This window comes from Eurosta solidaginis, chromosome 2, assembly GCF_040869045.1.
Source record: "Eurosta solidaginis isolate ZX-2024a chromosome 2, ASM4086904v1, whole genome shotgun sequence".
Classification (NCBI taxonomy): Eukaryota; Metazoa; Arthropoda; class Insecta; order Diptera; family Tephritidae; genus Eurosta; species Eurosta solidaginis.
Genome location: NC_090320.1, coordinates 267,184,525 through 267,203,771, shown reverse-complemented (window position 1 = coordinate 267,203,771; position 19,247 = coordinate 267,184,525). Strand labels below are relative to the sequence as shown.

The 19,247-nt window shown below is 36.6% G+C and overlaps 1 protein-coding gene across 3 annotated transcripts in view; it reads right to left on the bottom strand.

The window, feature by feature from the left end:
- The window catches only part of LOC137240908 (uncharacterized), a 178,972-nt gene that overhangs the window by 96,565 nt on the left and 63,160 nt on the right, over positions 1 to 19,247 (bottom strand). For all 3 annotated transcript variants that reach the window (XM_067767859.1, XM_067767860.1, XM_067767861.1), the window contains exon 5: positions 7,310 to 7,406. In XM_067767859.1, the coding sequence (XP_067623960.1) occupies positions 7,310 to 7,406 (97 nt within the window). The remainder of the gene's footprint in view (positions 1 to 7,309; positions 7,407 to 19,247) is intronic.

Sequence of the window (19,247 nt, the reverse complement as noted above, 5' to 3'; positions counted from 1 at the left end):
TGTAGCAGAACACTAAGAACAATTAGCAGAGCACGCTAACACCAAGTAACAACAGAAGCGAAGCTACAATTTTGCAGGCGCCGCATAATGCCCGGAAAATCGACTTGAGATGTTGCTCTTTCCGCAGAATGTGAAATTTCTCGCGTTATGAAAAGTGTTCGCGATCGTCTCCAACAACAAATACGTACAAGATTTACACGACTAAATGACCTTTATTTTAAATTTGGATTTCTCTTAGACGAAGGAAATGTGTTAAACAAGGATAATAAAAACTTAGAAAGAAATTGTAAGAACTTGGGTGAATTTTTAATACAGATTTTAATGGAACAGAACATAGCGAATAGTGTCGCATTGGACTTTTGCATCGCATTTATTTTAGAAATACAGTAGTTATATGGCTGTCAATAATAATGGACATAACATAGATTTGTGAGCAAAAATTTTGATTTGCGACCTTAGATCTTAGCCTATTTTTTGGACCATAGCCGATTATTTTACCAGAAATGCATATACTGCCAGGTAATATGGAAGTCGAAGTTAAACATTCAATTGGTCTATAATTTTAATAATAATGTGCAAAATGAAATTATTTGCTATTCCAAAAATCAATTTAATGTCATTTTATATGGCAATGCTGTCTCAAAGGTAGCACTAATAAATATTTTACAAGGCACAAATAATATATTCCCAAAAACTGGTGAATGCAGTAGTTCAGTAGAAACCCTTTTCACTGCAGGGAATTCACGCACACAAACAGATGCATATCTATGCACATTCTATTACATGACATATCTACGCGCTTTTCATTTAAACAATTCCTTGCTTCTTTTCTTATTTTGCAAAATTAAATGCCACATACCAGAGATTGTTGCTCTAGTTGTTGTTGCTTTTCCTCTTTTGTGGCTTTAATTGCTTTATTGTTGTACTTCCAATTGTCATTTATTCAGTGTTGTTTACGTCAATGTTGTGGGTGTTGTGTTGTGCATTTGTGGTTGGATTTTTTTTTAGTAAAATTCAGTTTACTTTCAACGAGGCCACGTACCTACTAACATACATACATACATATATTGCGACCCGGCCTATGAAAAGGTGGCTTATGACTCAAAAACCAAATTGCGAGAAACAGCTCTTAAAGACAAACAATGCATTTCTTCAGTTTCTTAGTAGTTTTTCTTTTGCATTATGCACAGTCATGCCAAAAAGGCAAAGCACAGTTTCTGACCGATATTTTGGCTCCATTGCCATAGAAAAAATGCTATCAAAACAAGTAAGGAAGGCTAAGTTCGGGTGTAACCGAACATTACATACTCAGCTGAGAGCTTTGGAGACAAAATAAAGGAAAATCACCATTTAGCAAAATGAACCTAGGGTAACCCTGGAATGTGTTTGTATGACATGTGTATCAAATGAAAGGTGTTAATGATTATTTAAAACGTAGTGGGCCGTAGTTCTATAGGTGGACACCTTTTCGAGATATCGCAATAAGGGTGGACCAGGGGTGACTCTAGAATGTGTTTGTACGATATGGGTATCAAATTAAAAGTATTAATGAGGGTTTTAAAAGGGAGTAGCCCTTAGTTGTATATGTGAAGGAGTTTTCGAGATACAGACCAAAATGTGGACAAGGGTGACCCATAACATTCTTCTATGTCATACCACGAACAGTATTCCTGCCAAGATTCCAAGGGCTTTTGATTTCGCCCTGCAGACCTTTTTCATTTTCTTCTACTTAATATGGTAGGTGTCACAACCATTTTACAACTTTTTTTCTAAAGTTATATTTTGCGTCAATAAACCAATCAAATTTCCATGTTTCATCTCTTTTTTCATATTTTGTATATAATTATGGCATTTTTTTCATTTTTCGTAATTTTCGATATCGAAAAAGTGGGCGTGGTTATAGTCGGATTTCGGCCATTTTTTACACCAATACAAAGTGAGTTCAGATAAGTACGTGAACTGAGTTTAGTAAAGATGTATCAATTTTTGCTCAAGTTATCGTGTTAAGGGCCGAGCGGAAGAACAGACGGTCGACTGTGTATAAAACTGGGCGTGGCTTCAACTGATTTCGCCCGTTTTCGTTATAGAATCGTTTTGTTAGAGTTATTGTCATAGAATCTATGTCCCTACCAAATTTCACAAGGATTGGTAAATTTTTGTTCGACTTATGGCATTAAAAGTATTCTAGACGAATTAAATGAAAAAGTGCGGAGTTACGCCCATTTTGAAATTTTCTTTTATCTTTGTATTTTGTTGCACCATATCATTACTGTAGTCGAGTGTTGACATAATTTACTTTTATACTGTAAAGATATTAAATTTTTTGATAAAATTTGGGCGTGTTCGTCATCTGATTTCGCAAATTTTTTTTAGCACACATATAGTAATAGGAGTAACGTTCCTGCCAAATTTCATCATGATATCTTCAACGACTGCCAGATTACAGCTTGCAAAACTTTGAAACTACCGCGCCTATTGTCCAAAATTTTACTAATTTTCTATTTTGTGTCATAACGTCAACCCACCTACCAAGTTTCATCGCTTTAGCCGTCTTTGGTAATGAATTATCGCACCTTATCGGTTTTTCGAAATTTTCGATATCGAAAAAGTGGGCGTGGTTGTAGTCTGATTTCGTTCATTTTAATAAGCGATCTGAGACGAGCGCCCAGGAACCTACATACCAAATTTCATCAAGATACCTCAAAATTTACTCAAGTTATCGTGTTTACAGACCGACGGACATGGCTTAATGAATTTCTTTTTTCACCCAAATCATTTTGATATATAGAAGTCTATATCTATCTCGATTAGTTTATACCATAATGAATGCATTAAGCACTTATGCAATAAATAAATGATACAAGTTTACAGCTGTGACTAACAAAGTTACGGATTACCGTTAAGCGAACAAAGTTAATATACTCTGTGAGCTCTGCCCAGCTGAGTATAAAAATCTGAGGATGCTTCACCAGCCACTAGTTTTCACCACGTGAAAGAGCGTCTCAAAAACTATTGAAACCAGAAAAAAGTCGAAACATTTTTTTTTTGAGTCATAGGCCACCTTTTCATAGACCGAGTCACATATATTGTATGCGCTAACATAAAAGCATGTACTTTTGTATTTTGGATTTAAATTTAAGTGAATATCTTTATGTATGGCATGTAATGTTTTTTGTATTCACTAATTTGATTGAAATGAATTTTCCAATACCAAAAATGTCGAAATATTTTTTCATTCAACTTACGAGAGGATTTGGATAGGGCAGTAACTTATTACGACTAAAACCACTAAGCCAAAATACTTAAATTGTGTTCACAAACTCGAAAGCCTTGATCAGGCTCTTATGTTAAGCCAAATGTAATAGAAACACTCCGCTTTCCGTATGATGGTTCCGTCATTAGGTGTAGCGTCCTCCTTGAGGTAAGACTTCGTGTGTATGATTGTTGGAACTCTTGGCTCTCAGAGCACAGCAGCATTTACTGCAGGCTTTGCGGTATTGTTTCAACATAAGACTAGCACACGTCCTAGCTGAGACTTATCATGATTTTTAATTTGAGGTTGAATTCAAGTCTGTCGTGTTACACGGACAGGTCCCGCCGATTTTTTATGATATAAAGTTTTATTAATGCAAATCATCAGGCGCAAATGCTTAATAACCATAGAAACCTCGTAAAAAAAATATCGGTACTAGTGTTCAAGGATTGCAGACTTTAAGAGCTTTGCGAACTTCAAATAATTTTATAAATCTGAAATTTTGAATATCGGGATATTTTGATGTTTGCGGAGAAGCAGATGTTTATATTTTTTTCTACATCACGAAAAAACGGCTTGAGGGGCTATTTGGGAAGGATTTACTGCCGCCTGTTTTTTCAAAACCAATATTCGCTCATGCTCCTGTGAGTAATTCTAATGACTTACTCAAACCGAAATGGTTAAACGGATTTCGACGAGATATGGGACAGAGAGAGAGACAATATTCTGGAAAGACTAAAGACCCGTTAGCAAAACAATGAATTTTTGCAAACGTCAGAATTCTATTTATGTAGACTTAGATGACTTGTTAGCCTAGCCCACTTGGACGCTTTATTGTGTATCTGAGCATCGAGCAATCAGCAAGGTCTTTTTCACAATACATCCCATGTTCCAAATTAATGCGAACTGTTCTGTGAGGCGAAATGAATATCGAATGCAAATCTTTTCGTTATTTACCTCCAGATCGTGAAGATTTAGGTCGTGTAGTTTTGTTAACTTGCACGGACTATTTCCGCGACTTTTTTGCTGCAACTTCTTAGCTGTTGATCAATTTGGCCTGGGTAAGGTTAGATTGAATTGGCCGGTTCATTCCGACTTTAAATAGACTGATTGAGTCCACAGTTGTACCAGAAGTTTTCTCAACAACCAAAATTACAAACCATATCAGAAACCAGGACCTATGTTAAAAATTGACTCCGTTCTATTGGCAAATAATAGAAGCTTTCTTATGCCTATGCTAATTATTGTTTCTAGATCTGATAGCTGTGGCACAACTTATAATCGGAGTCTTAGCCTGGCGAGCGCAGGGCAGGAGTACCAAACGTGTTCAATCTTTTTCTCCTCCCATCCGCACTTCTTACATCTGATACAGACCTGTTAAATAATGATTACTAATGGTAATGATTAGCCGTTCCATTGATTATTTTCTTTAAACGCCATTTAATGATTACATGCCACTATTTTCTATTTTTAATTATTACTTTTCAATTAATTAAAAAAAATAATCAAACAAAATTATGACTTTATACGATTATTGAAAAAAAAAAAATAAATAAATAAAAAATAATCAAAAGTAATAAAAAAAAGGCCTTTTTGATTACTTTTGATTATTTTTGATTTTTTCGATTATTTTTGATTCTTTTTGATTTTTTTTTTTTGATTACTTTTCATTATTTTTCCGCTTTGTTGAAAGAAAATTTCTTGTTTGTTGCATGCACGGAATAATTTCTAAATACATGTACATTTTAGGATACAATATAAAATCCTAACCGCTTATCGATGCAAATATATACATGCAACATATAGGGAGAATGGTATATGAGCGTTGATCTAAACATATTCTCCGGTAAGTATATACACGTGCATTAGACTGGGTCGAAAAAAAATTTGCTAATGTCCGCCCCTAAATTTGAAGATTTGTTGAGAGGGTTTCGGAAAATTTTATTTTTATTTTTTTTGATCCTTCGAAATACAGCCAAAAAGGTTTTTTCATTATAACTTGTTATTTGACGTCTGATTTTTAAAATTGATAACAAAAAATAAAATAAAATTTCGAAATGTAGAATTTCGAACCTCAAACTTCGTAAGCCGATATCTATTTTTTGGAGGCTAAGTTCGAAAAACGGAGATAGTACTTTGTTAATTTAAGCCTCAATCTCTACGAAAAAGTGGGTTTGTCCAATACCCAGAAAAAAAGTTGATTTTGTCGCATAGTGTTATTATTATAAATACGAAACAACAGGTTTGACTCACTTATTTACTTTGACTTACCCTATTCATGATATTTGGCATATCTTTATTAACTTTTCAATGCAAACCCTGCAAATTTTTCCTCCAAAAATATCATGAGTTTCAGGTCTAAGTATAATAAGAATCGGGTAAAATAACAGTTGCAATAAATATTGAAAGTGCTATAACTTCTTTGTTTATTATTTTAGTAATATGGTTTCAATGCAACATTATCTTGAATTTTCAAGTACTTTCGTTTGGCAAGGAAAAAAACATACATTAGGGGTGGAAATTTTGTTAGCTGACCTAATCATGTGAAAACGACTTCATAGCTTAAAAGGACATTAAACGGAAATGTGAAGCTTCTCAAGGCCAAAATAATGTCATATCAATCTTAAAAATCAAATAACCAAGTTATAACGAAAAATTCTTTTTGGCTGTATTTCGAAGGATGAAAAAAAAAATTTAAAAAATTTTCCCAAACCCCCTCAAATAATCTTCAAATTTAGGGGCGGACATGAGCAATTTTTTTTTTGTATGGGGACCAACCCAGTCTAACGTGCATAATGTGCTACACTCATTATATAAAATAATAACGATTCTCTATGGTTGATCCTTAAGTCAAGCCAATTTTGTTTCGTATACAAAATTAATATAACCACTATTTTGGATTACGTTATGGCTATGCACTGATTGTTTTGTAATCAAAGTTTTTCATATCGTTCGCTTTATTTTAGTAATATTGGTTTCATATCATCGCCAGTTTTGGGCAATGCTCTCCAACAAAAGGTGGGCTGAACAATTTGGTACAAAATGAGCTGTATAGCTATCTGGGTGATTCATGTACTAGCATGGACATTTGTAAAACACGAAGTGCGTTGAAAGAAACTGCAAAACTCTTCAACATGCCTTTAACTTCTTCTGCTCCTATTGAGCGACTGTTTTCCTTTGCAGGAATTATAAATGCTCCATGTACCCATATGCCTAGATAAGCGCTCACGATATACCGGTACATCCTCAAATGTACTTGTATGTACAAAACAATCAGTGCATAGCCATAACGTAATCCAATTTATGGATATATGTCACCCGGCCTATGAAAAGATGGCTTATGACTCAAAAAAGAAATTGCGAGAAACAGCTGTTAAAGAAAAACAATGTATTTCTTCAGTTTCTTAGTAGTAGTAATATTTTTTGAGTCATAAGCCACCTTTTCATAGCTGGGTCACATATATTAATTTTGTATACAAAACAAAATTGGCTTGACTTAAGGATGAACCATAGAGGATCGTTATTATTTTATATAATGAGTGTAGCAAAATATGCACGTATATATACTTACCGGAGAATATGTGTAGATCAACGCTCATATACCATTCATCCTATTTTTATTCCTTCGCGATCATTTTACCCTTTATTTTTGGCATAACATTTGATTTTATTTAAGACCGAATTTGGAGTGTTTCATAAAAATTTCAGAACCGTCTTCGGCTTCCTCTTTGGTCTATATTCTGGAAGTTTTGGGACTGTTCTCGGGATCATTTAAGAACCGTCTTCGAATTGTGGCAATTTCAAAAGGCCTTCAGCTATGAGAGCGTCATATGAAAAGGTCATATTTTGGGATTACATATTTTTTATACACCAAAGAGTTTGAAGCACTGAAGTCACTTTCTTATCCATCCACCCTAGTTGACATGTGAAATTATATTAACGCTTTAATTCAATTCTGTGCCTTCTGCGCTTGCCATAATTCATATAAAATAAAACATGACAGCTACCTTTCAACACACTTTCACATTTCGTAATGGCAGTTAGCAGCGAACTTACCTGAAATGTGTTGAGTTGCCAACACAACTGCCGCCATTCATACATTCAGCTGAATTGCATGGATCCGATTCATATTGACAGTTTTTACCCGCGTAACCTGAAATTGAAACGAATATGGTATATATTTTAAAGTTTTTATGGTTAAAGATAAATAGCAAGTGATTACAGACATTGATCATTTACCACAACAAAATTGCGTGCGGCTGATTTAATCGATGATGATATGAAATATTTAGAAATAAAATTACTTTTGGGAATTTCTAAAAATTTACTTATTCATTTGTGTTTGTTGCTCCTTCTTTTAAATTGAGAGGGTTTCTGAGTCTGTGCCAGAAAAAAAGTTTTAATTTTGACAGTGCTGATACAAAGAATTTTCTTTCATTTGTACTGAGAATTTCTATCCTGGCACAGACTTAGGGCTCGCTCAACAAATGTTATAATAAATGAAAAGTTGAAACACTAAGTAGTTCCATGTTATGAACAAAAGAGACAGAAAGACCCCGGACCTATGTGGCTGGCCTGCCTTGCGGACAAGACATGTGGTCTTAAAACTGTATGACAAATGGACCCCAATAGTGAGTTAGCAACTATCTTGAAAGCCGAAATTCAGAAAGAAGATGTGAAAAGTGGCGGTTTGCCAACCACGGATGTTAAAAAAGCGATAAGCAAATGGGAGGTAACGCTAATACTCCGGTTTAATCGACTGGGCAAAAGAGTGGTAGCACTAATTCTACTGTTGTTCCCGAGAGGGCGAGTGATATGGCGAATCAGTCACGTACTGAGGCGCTGGTTGATCGTTACAATCCTCTTGAATCGATGACTGCTAAAAGGTGGAGCTCTATAGAAAAAAAGCTTACCACCTCAATGCTCAAGATGATGCAGGAAGAACCAATTAAGCCCCTTCACACATTTGATTCTGCAGGGTAGAACAACAGTATTAGATGCTGGCGTGCGATAATATGCGGTGTTTAGAGGAAGTTTTTCCATACCCCCAAAGGCTAGGCACGAAAGCGCGGATTGAGGTGATGCTTAGAGCGGAGGTCGACGCGATACGAAATAGCAAGGAATGCGCTGCAACTGCTGTAGAGTCAGATTCGGATATGCCGACACAGGAATCCAAATAAACAAGCAGGCTGATGATATGTTGTGCACGGAGCTTCGGATCTTGTATCGCTGGAAATATTTATGTGCGACTCAGGACAAGAATTTTCAAGGATAACAGTACCAGCAGTAGCTTGCAGCCGTAAAATAAGAAAGTGGTACAGGTGGAAATTTTGCACTGAGTCTTGCAAAGGAACCTTCTACACAGTAAAGTGGCGTCGAGTCAGCTCCTCTTAAACGTTGAGGAGGACTCGTTTTGCGTGACGCTGATACATAACCTATGGCTCTTACCCGAGGAAAGGTTTCTGTGCTTAGCATGCGTGGTTTTGGAATTTATCATACTCAAATGGAATTAAGGGTGCAAGCTGCTATCATGGTAAGGAAACATCTACACTCATATATGTTGTCTTACTACAGTACTGACGACCTCGTTGTGCCGCTATTATAGACCGGATTAGGGAGCTTAGAATATACTCTCGGCAGGTATACCTGTTATAAGAAGCGACTAAAATACCAAATGGATTCAAAGGGTTGTGTAGCGCAACCCTTTCAAGGGGTTGCCAGCGCAATATATAGCATCTCCAACCCAATTTTCAACCTCACATATCCGTGGCGAATCCTGTTTCCTAAACAGCCGAGGCTCTGGCGACCCCGAAGTCCTGATGGATCTAGGGGTTGGGAGGGCGTTATGGCCTAGAAGGTTTCATGTGGCCATACCAAATCGTTCCCGAGATTGTCGGGCTAGCACCTTAATGGTGCTTATTACTCGAAAGTGCCGGATCTGCATCCGGAAAATTACTATCAACATCAATAACACTCCTTTAGGACTTCGGGGAGTGTACTTATCGTTACAACAACAACAACAAAAACAACAACAACAACAACAGCAATGGGATGAGTCTTCTTAAGGGCGGAAAGCGAATAGTGGAGGGAGAAGTACAGGCATATTTTGAGGATCCCTTTCGTAGATGATGCTGGATGATGGAAGAGTGAGCAGACAACCCTGGAACTTTGAACAAGGTTAGGGTGGTGCACCTTGTTGGTGACTGATACCCAGAGATAAGTTTAAATCCGCGGGCTCAGATGGTATATTCCCTGCCATGCTACAAATCTCGAGTGGGGCGATCGTATAATGACTAAAAAAATAATATTCAACGGATGCATGAGACTCAGCCATATACCCAACTTTTGGAGAACTGCACGTCTCGTGCTCTTGTCAAAGGCGAAGAAAATTAGTCGTATGCATCGTAAATACTACAGACCCATTTGCTTAACATTGTGTTTCTGTTGAAAACCTTTGAGAGGCTAAAAAATGTGTATACAAAGTCCAACATGGATGTAAAATCATGTATTTTTTTTCAAATCTTGCTTTTGAAATTTCATTAAGCATAATATTTTCAAAAAAACAAAAAAAAAACAGAAATGCATTGAAATGTTCCATTTATATTACATTTGAAGAAATATTTTGAGTACCAAGAATTTGTGGAGTTGGATGTTTAAACACATTCGAGGGCTGAATTTAAACCACCAGAGATGTAACTTTACCGGAAAGAAATGATTCACATACAGTTTTGATAAAAGTTCTATAGCTTTTCGATAGCAAATTGATGAAACGCTGTTACGAAATTTGTTGATGTTATATCGATAACCCTTTGCTAGTAAATCGATAACTTTTCAATAAAAAACTGATCAGTTTTCGATAGGAATTTAAACTTAAAAAACAATAACTTTTAGAAAATAAATTAAAAAGGTTTTGGCAACATATCGATAAATAATCGACACGTTTTCGACACTCTTCAACTTTCGATAACTTTTTTATCGACCGCAAGTTTATAACATTTTTATTATTATTATTACTATTAGGCCTGGAAGCACTGCGTCCTTTGTGTAGATCTATTGTGCATGACCTTTCAGCCTAATTTTGTATGTGGAGGGTATTAATGTATCTAAGTACCTTTTCAGGCTTTTTACTCCATATTAGATAGGGATTACGAGTCACACCACCTTGATGGGAGAGTCTCTGCATTGCCAGAGCGACGCATTTGCAGAGAATGTGAACCGACGTTTCATCCTCCAACTGACACAAACGACAAATTTGATTAATGAATTTGACTGATACTTTCGTTGCCGGAAGTATAAACAGTTCGGCTTGTCTTTGCCCTGGGCAGTCTAACCAGAGACATCTGAATTGTTTTGTTCACCAGTCACGTCTGGTTGGCCGTTGTAGTACCCTGCTTTGCTAGGTAATCTGCATGTTCATTACCTTCATGCCCCTGATGTTCGGGAACCCATCCTAACAAAACCTTGTTTTTGGCCCCCAGGTCATTAACTATTTCAATGTAGCATACTCTAGTTTAGACGTAACTGTGTAGGATTAAAGGGCACGTAGGGCCGCCTGGCTGTCTGACATAGTACAGTTTATACCATAATGAATGCATTAAGCACTTACAATGATTTAATGTAACATTTATGCAATAAATAAATGATGCTTCTAGTATTTACCAAGAGGACGGAGTTATTTTATAACATAGGTCCTGGTTTTTGATAGGGTTTTTCAGTTTGGTCGTTAAAACAAACTTCTGGTCACACTACGGACTCAATCAGTCTATGTGGGGTCTTCATGGACCGGCCAGTTCCACCTACCCTAACCTTAAAGCTGTGCTGCGTACATATGTATAACTAATGCTTCTATATCAAATGATTTTCAACAACAGTGCCAGCTGCGGTAAGCTAAGCTATATATTATGGACTGAATATGGAATATGATAGGACATATCGTATGTCCACTGCCAAAGTCACGAATGTGCATATTTGATGTTTTATAAGAAACGCGTTTCAAACCTTGAAGACATTGTTAAAGATAGAGATTTAATTAATAGAAATTTAATTTTGTATATTTCAACCACTCTTGGAAGGTTTACTTTTGTAAACCATACTGAAAAGAGTAAATTTTTTCATTTTTTTTTTTCAAAACAATGCATATTGGTTTTGGCTTTGCAAAATTTGACATATATGGTGATGATAGTGTGACGAATATTAGCAACACTAAGGGACACTATCATCTCTAGGCCAATACTAAGCAATGACTTGTATGCACATCAATAAATCAATCATTATGTCTATACATATGTCCATACAAGCAGGGAGAGCAATGCACAAACACGTGCATCTATCTGAGATACTCCTAAAAGTAGGTAATAATTTGTGCAAGTATCACTCACACATACACGCGCATATGAGAAGCTATAAACGCAGTTATAGCTGGTAAGTTTATAGCTGGTAACTAACTTGTAAATTCTAGAAATAGAAGCGCATAGAAATATGCCAACGGGGAAACCAAACAGTATAAAAGCAGCATCAGTTGAGGCATGACAAATAGTTTGATTTAAGCAAGCTATCAGTTGCGAAGTATAAGTGTTATTTTCAAGTAGTCTAATGAAGACAATTTTTCTAAGCGGGGTCGCCCCTCGGCAGTGTTTGGCAAGCGCTTTGGGTGTATTTCTGCCATGAAAAGCTCTCAGTGAAAACTCATCTGCCTTGCAGATGCCGTTCGGAGTCGGCATAAAATCATGTAGGTCCCGTCCGGCCAATTTGTAGGGAAAATCAAGAGGAGCACGACGCAAATTGGAAGAGAAGCTCGGCCTTAGATCTCTTCGGAGGTTATCGCGCCTTACATTTATTTTTTTTTTTTATTCTAATGAAGACCATTTTTGCATTATTCAATATTGGAGTAATTTATTCAACAGTTTAGTGCTTCGAACGTTATCAGAAGATTTGGAATAAGCGAAGTGCGGTCGCTATGTAAGTAAAAGCCAAGTCACATAAGCAGTTTTTCATACAGATGCGTTTAACTCAATCTTATGCATTTTGAGTAGATTGCTTTCTATGGAGGACTTCAGATTGAGCGAGACTGGCGCCATCTGATAAACTGCAATATAGCAAATGTATACCACACAAAATATGTTTGCAACTATTTTTGTTTTATAGTAAAGGAGAATGTTTATAACAGTGCTTTGCGAAATTTTGTATGTGAATGGGCAAGGCAAAATAAAATTCAGTTGTCAGATCTGAAGTTCCTTTATGTTTACAAAAGCAACATCTTGGTTGATTGTGGCGATGTTAATGGAATGCACGAGCTTGTGTTAAACGCATATGTATGAAAAATTTCATTGTGCCGCGGCCGTAATGCGTTCAGTGGTGAAACACGAGAATAAGTGTCGCTTTTGAATGGACAAATATTTCTTTGATACGCACTAGTCTTCCCCAAATTTGATTTGCATTGTCCATCACGTTTTCGCCACTCTGTAATAAAATGTAATTGCCTGGCAAAGGTACTATCTGCTTGGTTAAAGCAAAATCTATAATCCGTTAATAGTCGCGTATATGAAAAATCAAAAAAAATTATATGAAACTATTCATATACACGTGGTCAAAGTAGAGTGTACCTGCTAAGCAATTGAAAATCATTCATGCATATATTTTTATGACTGCTTAAGTGCACAAAAAACAGCACGTACTCGTTTACCATTACACAACCAAGCGAACTAATTCTTTGATGCAAAATCCTTCTTAAAGCCAAATTAACACATTTTTTTGCAATCATTTTTCTGTACTTAAGTAAAACATTTTAATCCAACCTTATTGCTTCCTCTTTCAATTCAAACACAATTAACAAGTCTTTTTATTTTCAATCCTCTTATTGTTTTCACAGAAATTTCCATCCTCTTACAACGGGATGTAGTTATTATAGGTGCTCTTTAAGCGATAAGACTTAGCCAGCGGTCAATTGTGCTCTATATAAAAGCGTTTCTATACTCAGCTGAGCAGAGCTCACAAAGTATATTAATTTTGTTCGCATAATGGTATCCCGTAACAGCATAAACTAATCGAGATAGATATAAACTTCTATATATCAAAATGATCTGGGCGAAAAAAGAAATTCATTTAGCTATGTCCGTCCGTCCGTCTGTCTGTCCGTGAACATGATAACTTGAGTAAATTTTGAGGTATATTAATGAAATTTGGTATTTAATTTCTTGAGCACTCATCTCAGATTGTTATTTAAAGTCGAAATCGGACTATAACCACGCCCACTTTTCGATATCTAAAATTTTGAAAAACCGAAAAGCTGCGATAATTCATTACCAAAGACGGATAAAGCGATGAAACTTGGTAGGTGGGTTGACCTTATGACGCAGAATAGAAAATTAATAATATTTTGGACAATGGGCGTGGCTAGGCCCACTTTTAAATTGAGGTAATTTAAAAGTTTTGCCAGTTGTAATTTGGCAGTCGTTGAAAGTGTCATGATGAAATTTGGCAGGAACGTTACTCCTATAACTATATGTGTTCTAAATAAAAATTAGCAAAAAAGATGACGAACACACCCACTTAAAAAAAAGTTAAAAGTCAAATTTTAACAAAAAATGTTATATCTTTACGGTATATAAGTAAATTATTCAGCTCCAACATTTGTCTCCAAAGCTCTCAGCTGAGTACGTGATGTTCGGTTACACCCGAACTTAGCCTTCCTTACCTTTTTCCTTTTTTTTTTGTTTTGTGAGTTAGTAAAGTGAGTTTTTTATACTCAGTTGAGCAGAGCTCACAGAGTATATTAAGTTTGATTGGATAACGGTTGGTTGTACATATATAAAGGAATCGAGATAGATATAGACTTCCATATATCAAAATAATCAGGATCGAAAAAAAATTTGATTGAGCCATGTCAGTTCGTCCGTCCGTCCGTTAACACGATAACTTGAGTAAATTTTGAGGTATCTTAATGAAATTTGGTATGTAGGTTCCTGAGTACTCATCTCAGATCGCTATTTAAAATGAACGATATCGGACTATAACCACGCCCACTTTTTCGATATCGAAAATTTCGTAAAACCGAAAAAGTGCGATAATTCATTACCAAAGACAGATAAAGCGACGAAACTTGGTAGATGAGTTGAATTTATAACGCAGAATAGAAAATTAGTAAAATTTTTGACAATGGGCATGGCACCGCCCACTTTTAAAAGAAGGTAATTTATAAATTTTGCAAGCTGTAATTTGTCAGTCGTTGAAGATATCATGATGAAATTTGGCAGGGACGTTACTCCTATTACTATATGTACGCCTAATAAAAATTAGCAAAATCGGAGAAGGACCACGCCCACTTTAAAAAAAATTTTTTTTTTAAGTAAAATTTTAACAAAAAATTTAATATCTTTACAGTATATAAGTAAATTATGTCAACATTCAACTCCAGTAATGACATGGTGCAACAAAATACAAAAATAAAAGAAAATTTCAAAATGGACGTGGCTCCGCCCTTTTTCATTTAATTTGTCTAGGATACTTTTAACTCCATAAGTCGAACAAAAATTAACCAGTCCTTTTGAAATTTGGTAGGGGCATAGATTTTATGATGTTAACTGTTTTCTGTGAAAACGGGCGAAATCGGTTTATGCCACGCCCAGTTTTTATACACAGTCGTTCGTCTGTCCTTCCGCATGGCCGTTAACACGATAACTTGAGCAAAAATCGACATTTCTTTAATGAACTTAGTTCACGTACTTGCTTGAACTCACTTTATTTTGGTATGAAAAATGAACGAAATACGAAAAAAGGGATGAAACATGGCGAGTTAATTGGATTGGTTTAATGACACGAAATATAACTTTAGAAAAAACTTTATAAAATGGTTGTGACACCTACCATATTAAGTAGAAGAAAATGAAAAAGTTCCGCAGGGCGAAATAAAAAACCCTTAAAATCTTGGCAGGTATTACATATATAAATAAATTAGCGGTATCCAACAGATGATGTTCTGTGTCACCCTGGTCCACATTTTGGTCGCGATCTGGAAAACGCCTTCACAAATACAACTACCACCACTCCCTTTCAAAACTCTCATTAACACCTTTAATTTGATACCCATATCGTACAAACACATTCTAGAGTCACCCTGATCCACCTTTATGGCGATATTTCGAAACAGCGTCCACCTATAGAACTAAGGCCCACTCCCTTTTAAAATACTCATTAACACCTTTCTTTTGATACCCATATTGTACAAACAAATTCTAGGGTCACCCCTGGTCCACCTTTATGGCAATATCTCGAAACGGCGTCCACCTATGGAACTAAGGATTACTCCCTTTTAAAATAGTCATTAACACCTTTCTTTTGATACCCATATTGTACAAACAAATTCTAGGGTCACCCCTGGTCCGCCTTTATGGCGGTATCTCGAAACGGTGTCCACCTATGGAACTAAGGATTACTCCCTTTTAAAATACTCATTAACACCTTTCATTTGATACCCATATCGTACAAACGCATTCTAGAGTCAACCCTGATCCACCTTTATGGCTATATCCCTAAATGGCGTCCACTTATAGAACTATGGCCCACTCCCTCATAAAATACTCTTTAACACCCTTCATTTGATACCCATATCGTACAAACACATTCTAGAGTCACCCCTGGTCCACCTTTATGGCGATATTTCGAAACGGCGTCCACCTATAGACCTAAGGCCCACTCCCTTTTAAAATACTCATTAACACCATTCGTTTGATGCCCATATTGTACAAATAAATTCTAGGGTCACCCCTGGTCCAACTTTGTGGCGATATCTCGAAACGGCGTCCACCTATGGAACTAAGGATTACTCCCTTTTAAAATACTCATTAATACCTTTCTTTTGATACCCATATTGTACAAACAAATTCTAGGGTCACCCCTGGTCCACCTTTATGACGATATCTCGAAACGGCGTCCACCTATGGAACTAAGGATTACTCCCTTTTAAAATACTCATTAACATCTATCGTTTGATACCCGTATTGCACAAACGCATTCTAGGGTCACACCTGGTCCACCTTTATGGCGATATCTCGAAACGGCGTCCACCTGTGGAACTAAGCATCACTCCCTTTTAAAATACTCATTAACACCTTTCATTTGATACCCATATTGTACAAACAAATTTTAGGGTCACCCCTGGTCCACCTTTATGGCGATATCTCGAAACGGCGTCCACCTATGGAACTAAGGATTACTCCCTTTTAAAATACTCATTAACACCTTTCATTTGATACCCATATCGTACAAACGCATTCTAGAGTCAACCTGATCCACCTTTATGGCTATATCCCTAAATGGCGTCCACCTATAAAACTATGGCCCACTCCCTCATAAAATACTCTTTAATGCCTTTCATTTGATACACATGCCATACAAACACATTCCAGGGTTACCCTCGGTTCATATTCCTATATGGTTATTTTCCCTTATGTTGCCACCATAGCTCTCAACTGAGTATGTAATGTTCGGTTACACCCGAACTTAACCTTCCTTACTTGTTTCCATTTAATTTCATAATTTTTCGTCTACTATAAAATCTCTTTCAGAGCGAATAATAAGTAATATAGTTCACAAATTCAGCCTTCAATTTATCCATGCTCGCCTTACCCTTTCCAAATTCTTGTGTAATTATAAAAAGTACTTCTTGCCTCGTGGTTTCTTTCATGCGCTTCTTTGTTTGGTTGAATGTTTGTTCGTTTATTCTTTCATCGCTTGTACGCTTATTCATTCATTCTTGATTCCTCACTTAATTTTCCCCTTTCCAACCTCATCTTCTTTTGCTGCTTTATTTTCAAAAGTATATATTGTTCTTTTTTTTACATCTACAGTTACCCTAATTGAGTTTAATTAGTAAGAGTGACCACCAATGGCAGCTTACAATGTTGCTTGTCGGTTGTAGTTTGCTAAAGGTTTGCGCTTAAGATGGGAGTATGCAGCCCCAGCATTTTTGGATTGCCCTGGGTTGTGTGAGTTGTTTTTAGGAGATTTGGTTGAATTGAATTGAATGTCTAGTTATTGCTGGACTTTCGTTGATGGGTTGCTTGGTTTACCAGCACGCTAAGTAGTGTGCAGTATGTTTTGTGTGGAGATTTCCTACAGATGGAGAAGATAGCAGAAAAAATGGTAATATTAAAATTTGTTATTATAAAACCACATTTCGTTTATGTGGGATGCTCGCCACGCCAAATGGAAGTAAGTTAAGTGGAATTGTCTACAAAGATATGGCTATATATATATTTATAAGTATCAGTGCGATAAGCTCTTCCTTTTTTTTTCTCGCCATACCTTAAAGGGAAACGGAAACAATTCTGAGGATTATTTTAAGTAATAATTGTGATTTTGTAATTTACTTCAGGCTATTTTAATTTTAAGAACAGCTTATTACGTTGATATAAATTTGGTGGAAAATTCTTTAGCATCAGCTTGACGATTAAAAAAAAATCATTAAAAATTATGTAGCAAAAATGTATTACACAATTTTTTTCCTTTTTCCGAAATTATAAATGAAGGGTTAAGTCGTGTTGAATATTTAATAGACTAAGTATAGATAAAGTTTTCTGGAGCGAGTAACGCATATATGAAATCAAATTAATTCGGTTCCGCAACATGTCATTATATTGCTAATTCGGTTAAGGGCTGGATAACCTTTCGGGTGGCAAGGTCACGAGTGATATAACACCATCCAGGTTTTGGCGAGCATTTCATTCGTGCATTTGCAAGTACGTGTATTAGGAAGATTTTACTCGCCGCAACCTCTTTTTACAATATAGCTACAAAAAAACAAAAAACCAGGCGCGATAAAAGTTCAAAGAGATTTAGGCCGAATTTTTCTTCAAATTTGTATCGTGCATTTTGTGCCGAACAGCATCTGCACGCACATGTATATTCGAAGTGTTTACTTAACCACTGCCGTGAGTCGACCCAACTTAGAATTTTTTTCTAATGGAATCAAGTTTTTTCTAAAGATTTTGATATTGCATTTACGGTACTAACTGGACACTGCCTTCTAACTGCTTATAACTTAGTTGGATTTCGTCAGTAATAGAAGGTGTAGGATGTGCGAGCTGCAGGAAGAAATGGTTGATCACGTTTTGTGTTCATGTCCTGCGTTGGCCATGTCAAGGCTCCAGTCATAAGGGGCGGTAGAGTTGCCAGATATCGAAGCAGCAATTAAGCTAAGTCCTATAAAACTTCTATTATTAGCCAAGAGGACGGAGTTATTCTATAAAAGGTCCTGGCACTTGATTTTCGTTTTTATATTTGGTTGTCAAAGAAATTCTAGTAACACTAGGGACACATTCAATCTATGCGAGGTCTCTTTACTAACCTGAAACCAGGGTTTTTGGAGTGACAAACAGGCATGCTACCGCCACAGATTTTACGATATATGGTAACTTACTGATTCAAAATGAGAACCCTCGAGAGGCCACCCTTCAAGTCATGGCCAAGTTTTGCAACCTCTGTTTACCATGAGGTTCCGCTGCAAGCATCTGTCTTGAATCAAGCGGCTCTATAAACAAATGCTCTAACTATCTTATACCATGGTAGTTAGCTGGGCCTAAAACATGCAATGTTAAAACAATATCCAGTGGGATAAGGTTGACATGACCGTAATATGGGAAATAAAATAAACGGAGCACGGCAGGGGGGTGACAGCGGGTTAGAATATACCCAATGTATGCCTGTCGTAAGAGGCGACTTAAATACCGGATTCAAGGGGTTTGTTTGGCGCAGCCCTTTCAGGTTGCCAGCGCAATACATACCTCACCTATACGTGGCGAATCCTGTTTCATTAACAGCCGAGGCTCTAGTGACCCCGAACTCCTCATAGATCTAGGGGGTGGGAGGGCGGTGTGGCCTAGAAAGTCGCATGTGATCATAAAAAATCGTTCCCGAGATGGTCGAATTTGGTACCGGAACGTACCGGATCTGCATCCGACAAAAGACCATCAACTCGATAACACTCCCCAAGGCCTTC